This window comes from Pseudophryne corroboree, chromosome 5, assembly GCF_028390025.1.
Source record: "Pseudophryne corroboree isolate aPseCor3 chromosome 5, aPseCor3.hap2, whole genome shotgun sequence".
NCBI classification, from domain to species: domain Eukaryota; kingdom Metazoa; phylum Chordata; class Amphibia; order Anura; family Myobatrachidae; genus Pseudophryne; species Pseudophryne corroboree.
In genome coordinates this window covers 5,929,833-5,935,904 of record NC_086448.1, presented here as the reverse complement: position 1 = coordinate 5,935,904, position 6,072 = coordinate 5,929,833, and the positions used below count along the sequence as shown (strand labels likewise).

The 6,072-nt window shown below is 57.8% G+C and overlaps 1 protein-coding gene across 1 annotated transcript in view; it reads right to left on the bottom strand.

The window, feature by feature from the left end:
* Positions 1-270: 270 nt before the first annotated feature.
* Positions 271-6,072, bottom strand: part of BOP1 (BOP1 ribosomal biogenesis factor) — a 172,081-nt gene continuing 166,279 nt past the window's right edge. The window contains exons 12-15 of the mRNA XM_063924732.1: positions 2,777-3,065; positions 1,193-1,277; positions 781-888; positions 271-698 (exon numbers count right to left, since the gene is read on the bottom strand). Of these exons, the coding sequence (XP_063780802.1) occupies positions 545-698; positions 781-888; positions 1,193-1,277; positions 2,777-3,065 (636 nt within the window). The 3' untranslated portion in view covers positions 271-544. The remainder of the gene's footprint in view (positions 699-780; positions 889-1,192; positions 1,278-2,776; positions 3,066-6,072) is intronic.

Here is a 6,072-nt window from a genome sequence, read left to right as displayed (position 1 = left end):
GGCCCTGACTACACTGCTGCCCCCCTCATTTATTACCTACCCCAGAATTCAGGCCTTTCCCTCCTCAGAGCCACCCTGAGCGCCCGTCTCTCTCTAGAAGGGATGAGAGATCCTGGGCTATACACCCAGTCCGAGACCCTGATCTTGTGGGGACCACACTTCCGTTCTGTGACCCGATAACCCACCACCCACCTCCCGTCCTACATGTTTGCATGGTTTGAGTCACTCAGACAGCACACAGGCGGTTACTGACACAGGCGGTTACGGACACACAGGCATACTGTTCTTTTATTATAAACGTGCTGACTATCTGACCCCATACAAATATATAGAGTTCTGTCCTTATACCAGGATCACACAGCAGGAGGCTCTGCAGATGTTGTACAACTACAAGTCCCAGAATATTCTCTCTGCCATATGTTATACAGGGGAGGTGGACACGTCACAGGTTGTCGGTAAAATGGTGACACGCTGGTCAGCTGGTTCCACCGTCTCGCCATCAGGAAGCTGCGATCAGATACAGTGACTGGGGCGGAGATCTGCGTTATGTGAATAATCTGACAGTAGCATCAGCTCCGGAGGAGAAGACCCAGGGCTGGGTTGGGTGAAAGACTACGTCCAGGACGCCCAGGTCTCGGGTAATCTCGTGTCCTCGGAGGACTTTCACCGGTACAATGAGAGGATTCTGCAGAAGGTCGCTGCGTGGAGAGAGTCTCAGGTTAGAGGAACACGGGACATACATGTACAGATAGAGCACACGCTATGAAGAGTGTCACTTACTTGTACACCATGCCGTGGCACACGATCACGCTACCATCATCTGATCCGGAGGCGAAGAGCGGGTACTGTCTGTGGTACGACACGGCCCTCAGGGCTTTCCTGTGGTGTCTGTAAGACGGAGACAAACCATTCAACCTGGTGACCCCACCACTCAGACACTGGTCAGGAACAGAGGTCCAGAGGTGACCCTACCACTCAGACACTGGTCAGGTCCAGAGGTGACCCCACCACTCAGACACTGGTCAGGTCCAGAGGTGACCCGACCACTCAGACACTGGTCAGGTCCAGAGGTGACCCCACCACTCAGACACTGGTCAGGTCCAGAGGTGACCCCACCACTCAGACACTGGTCAGGTCCAGAGGTGACCCCACCACTCAGACACTGGTCAGGTCCAGAGGTGACCCTTCTTACCGGAGCACTTTGTACGGTTTTGTGGATAGATCCATATCAAACCAGGCCAGCTTGGAGTCGTAACTTCCGCAGATCAGATTGTCACCTGGAAGAGAAGGAATCAGGGATAATTCCCTGCAATACATGTCCAGTACCCGGTGCTGCTGCTCTGGGGGCTATAACAGAGGTGGGCCTGGTCTACAAGCGTCTGTCCCGGGACCCCAAACATGCAGAGCCCCCCCCCCTCCTATGTGCTACGCTGCGTCCTGAGAACGCACGGGCTATCCCCACAATCTCCTATGTGCTGCGCTACACGTATTGCATACCCCCTCAGCTGTGTCCTGGGACCGCACAGGATATCCCCCACTCTCCTATGTGCTGCGCTACACGTACTGCATACCTCCTCAGCTGTGTCCTGGGACCGCATAGGCTGCCCCCCCCTTCCTATGTGCTGCGCTGCACGTACTGCATACCTCCTCAGCTGTGTCCTGGGACCGCACAGGCTGCCCCCCCCCCTCCTATGTGCTGCGCTGCACGTACTGCATACCTCCTCAGCTGTGTCCTGGGACCGCACAGGCTGCCCCCCCCCCCTCCTATGTGCTGCGCTACACGTACTGCATACCTCCTCAGCTGTGTCCTTGGACCGCACAGGCTGCCCCCCCCCTTCCTATGTGCTGCGCTGCACGTACTGCATACCTCCTCAGCTGTGTCCTGGGACCGCACAGGCTGCCCCCCCTCCTATGTGCTGCGCTGCACGTACTGCATACCTCCTCAGCTGTGTCCTGGGACCGCACAGGATATCCCCCACTCTCCTATGTGCTGCGCTACACGTACTGCATACCTCCTCAGCTGTGTCCTGGGACCGCACAGGCTGCCCCCCCCCCTTCCTATGTGCTGCGCTGCACGTACTGCATACCTCCTCAGCTGTGTCCTGGGACCGCACAGGCTGCCCCCCCCCCCTTCCTATGTGCTGCGCTGCACGTACTGCATACCTCCTCAGCTGTGTCCTGGGACCGCACAGGCTGCCCCCCCCCCCCCTTCCTATGTGCTGCGCTGCACGTACTGCATACCTCCTCAGCTGTGTCCTGGGACCGCACAGGCTGCCCCCCCCCTCCCCCCCCCCCCTCTTCCTATGTGCTGCGCTGCACGTACTGCATACCTCCTCAGCTGTGTCCTGGGACCGCACAGGCTGCCCCTCCTATGTGCTGTGCTGCACGTACTGCATACCTCCTCAGCTGTGTCCTGGGACCGCACAGGCTATCCCCCCCCCTCCTATGTGCTACGCTGCACGTACTGCATACCTCCTCAGCTGTGTCCTGGGACCGCACAGGCTGCCCCTCCTATGTGCTGTGCTGCACGTACTGCATACCTCCTCAGCTGTGTCCTGGGACCGCACAGGCTATCCCCCCACCTCCTATGTGCTACGCTGCACGTACTGCATACCTCCTCAGCTGTGTCCTGGGACCGCATAGGCTGCCCCGCCCCCTGCGCTACACTGTACGTGCTATACACTTATTAGTGGTGTCAAGGATCAGACACGAAATCATTAAAAAGGACCACAAGTGACGTTGTTATATATAATCCTGTGGGACAGGCAGGACTCACCCGCGGGGTGCACCGCAATGCTGGAGATCCACTTGCAGTTGGCGAGCAGTTTCTTGGATAGCTCCTGTTTCAGCAGATTGTAGACCCGGACGTGTCTCTGGGTGGCCACAAAAAAGAAGGGGCGAGTGGGATGGAACAGAACCCGCTGGACTTGGCCTTTGCTTTTGCGGAAGGGGTTCTGGCTTCGCCTCTGGCTGAGCTGGTGTATGAGGACCTGAGAGCTTCCATTATCCGGGATAACCACTGCAAAATAGTCACCTCGCCCGTGCCAGGTCACCTGCTTCACCGCCTGGGGGAGAGGAGGAGCAAGGTTACCCCGTATCAGTACTGGCAGCTACCATGGTAACAGACATTTACTGGTGGATTGGGGGGAGAGGTGGAGTGAAGCGGGTGTTGGTACAGAGTAGTGGGGGGTGCAGGTGGAGTGAAGCAGGTGTTGCTACAGAGTAGTGGGGGGTGTAGGTGGAGTGAAGCAGGTGTTGCTACAGAGTAGTGGGGGGTGCAGGTGGAGTGAAGCAGGTGTTGCTACAGAGTAGTGGGGGGGGTGTAGGTGGAGTGAAGCGGGTGATGGTAGAGAGTAGTGGGGGGTGCATCTGGAGTGAAGCGGGTGTTGGTTTAGAGTAGTGGGGGGTGTAGGTGGAGTGAAGCAGGTGATGGTACAGAGTAGTGGGGGGTGTAGGTGGAGTAAAGCGGGTGTTGGTACAGAGTAGTGGGGTGGGGTGGGGGGGGGGTTGCAGGTGGAGTGAATTGGGTGATGGTAGAGAGCAGTGGGGGGGGGGTGTAGGTGGAGTGAAGCAGGTGTTGGTACAGAGTAGTGGGGGGTGCAGGTGGAGTGAACCAGGTGTTGGTAGAATAGTGTGGGGGGGCACAGGTGGAGTGAAGCGGGTGTTGGTACAGAGTAGTGGGGGGTGTAGGTGGAGTGAAGCAGGTGTTGGTACAAAGTAGTGCGAGATGCAGGTGGAGTGAAGTAGGTGTTGGTACAGAGTAGTGGGGGGTGTAGGTGGAGTGAAGCGAGTGATGGTAGAGCGTAGTGGGGGGTTGTAGGTGGAGTGAAGCAGGTGTTGGTAGAGTGTAGTAGGGGGTGTAGATGGAGTGAAGCAGGTGTGGAGTGAAGCGGGTGTTGGTACAGAGTAGTGGGGGGGGGGAGGATGCAGGTGGAGTGAAGCGGGTGTTGGTACAGAGAAGTGGGGGGGGGGATGCAGGTGGAGTGAAGCGGGTGTTGGTACAGAGTAGTGGGGGGAGGACGCAGAGAATGAAGCAGGTGTTGGCACAGAGTAGTGGGGGGTGCAGGTGGAGTGAAGCGAGTGTTGGTAGTGGGGGGTGTAGATGGAGTGAAGCAGGTGTTGGTAGAGAGTAGTGGGGGATGTAGGTGGAGTGAAGCGGGTGTTGGTAGAGAGTAGTGGGGGATGTAGGTGGAGTGAAGCGGGTGTTGGTAGAGAGTAGTGGGGGGTGCAGGTGGACTGAAGCGAATGTTGGTAGAGTGTAGTGGGGGATGTAGGTGGAGTGAAGTGGGTGTGGGTAGAGAGTAGTGGGGGGGGGGTGCAGGTGGAGTGAAGCAGGTGTTGGCACAGAGTAGTGGGGGGTGCAGTGAAGCGAGTGTTGGTAGAGTGTAGTGGGGGGTGCATCTGGAGTGAAGCGAGTGTTGGTAGAGTGTAGTGGGGGGTGTAGGTGGAGTGAAGCGGGTGTTTCTACAGAGTAGTGGGGGGGGGGGGTGTAGGTGGAGTGAAGCGGGTGATGGTAGAGAGTAGTGGGGGGTGTAGGTGGAGTGAAGCGGGTGTTGGTACAGAGTAGTGGGGTGGGGGTGGGGGGGGGTTGCAGGTGGAGTGAAGTGGGTGATGGTAGAGAGCAGTGGGGGGGGGGGGGTGTAGGTGGAGTGAAGCAAGTGTTGGCACAGTGTAGTGGGGGGTGCAGGTGGAGTGAAGCAGGTGTTGGTACAGAGTAATGGGGGGTGCAGGTGGAGTGAACCAGGTGTTGGTAGAATAGTGGGGGGGCACAGGTGGAGTGAAGCGGGTGTTGGTAGAGTGTAGTGGGGGGTGTAAGTGGAGTGAAGCAGGTGTTGGTACAGAGTAGTGGGGGGTGTAGGTGGAGTGAAGCAGGTGTTGGTACAAAGTAGTGCGAGATGCAGGTGGAGTGAAGTAGGTGTTGGTACAGAGTAGTGGGGGGTGTAGGTGGAGTGAAGCGGGTGATGGTAGAGCGTAGTGGGGGGGGGTTGTAGGTGGAGTGAAGCAGGTGATGTAGAGAGTAGTGTGGGGGTTGTAGGTGGAGTGAAGCAGGTGTTGGTAGAGTGTAGTAGGGGGTGTAGATGGAGTGAAGCAGGTGTTGGCACAGAGTAGTGGGGGGGGGGGTGTAGATAGAGTAAAGCAGGTGTGGAGTGAAGCGGGTGTTGGTACAGAGTAGTGGGGGGGGATGCAGGTGGAGTGAAGCGGGTGTTGGTACTGAGTAGTGGGGGGGGGGGGGAGGACGCAGGGAATGAAGCAGGTGTTGGCACAGAGTAGTGGGGGGTGCAGGTGGAGTGAAGCGAGTGTTGGTAGAGTGTAGTGGGGGATGTAGGTGGAGTGAAGCGGGTGTTGGTAGAGAGTAGTGGGGGGGGTGCAGGTGGAGTGAAGCAGGTGTTGGCACAGAGTAGTGGGGGGTGCAGGTGGAGTGAAGCGAGTGTTGGTAGAGTGTAGTGGGGGATGTAGGTGGAGTGAAGCGGGTGTTGATGGAGTGAAGCGGGTGTTGGTAGAGAGTAGTGGGGGATGTAGGTGGAGTGAAGCGGGTGTTGGTAGAGAGTAGTGGGGGATGTAGGTGGACTGAAGCGAGTGTTGGTAGAGAGTAGTGGGGGGTGCAGGTGGAGTGAAGCAGGTGTTGGTAGAGTAGTGGGGGGTGCAGGTGGAGTGAAGCAGGTGTTGGTAGAGTAGTGGGGGGTGCAGGTGGAGTGAAGCAGGTGTTGGTAGAGTAGTGGGGCGTGCAGGTGGAGTGAAGCGGGTGTTGGTAGAGAGTAGTGGGGGGGTGAAGGTGGAGTGAAGCGGGTGATGGTAGAGAGTAGTGGGGGGTGCAGGTGGAGTGAAGTGGGTGATGGTAGAGAGTAGTGGGGGGTGCAGGTGGAGGGAATCAGGTGTTGGTACAGAGTAGTTAGGGGTGTAGGTGGAGTGAAGCGGGTGTTGGTGCAGAGTAGTGGGGGGGGGGGGGGGTTGCAGGTGGAGTGAAGTGGGTGATGGTAGAGAGCAGTGGGGGGGTGTAGGTAGAGTGAAGCAAGTGTTGGCAAAGTGTAGTGGGGGGTGTAGGTGGAGTGAAGCAGGTGTTGGAACAGAGAA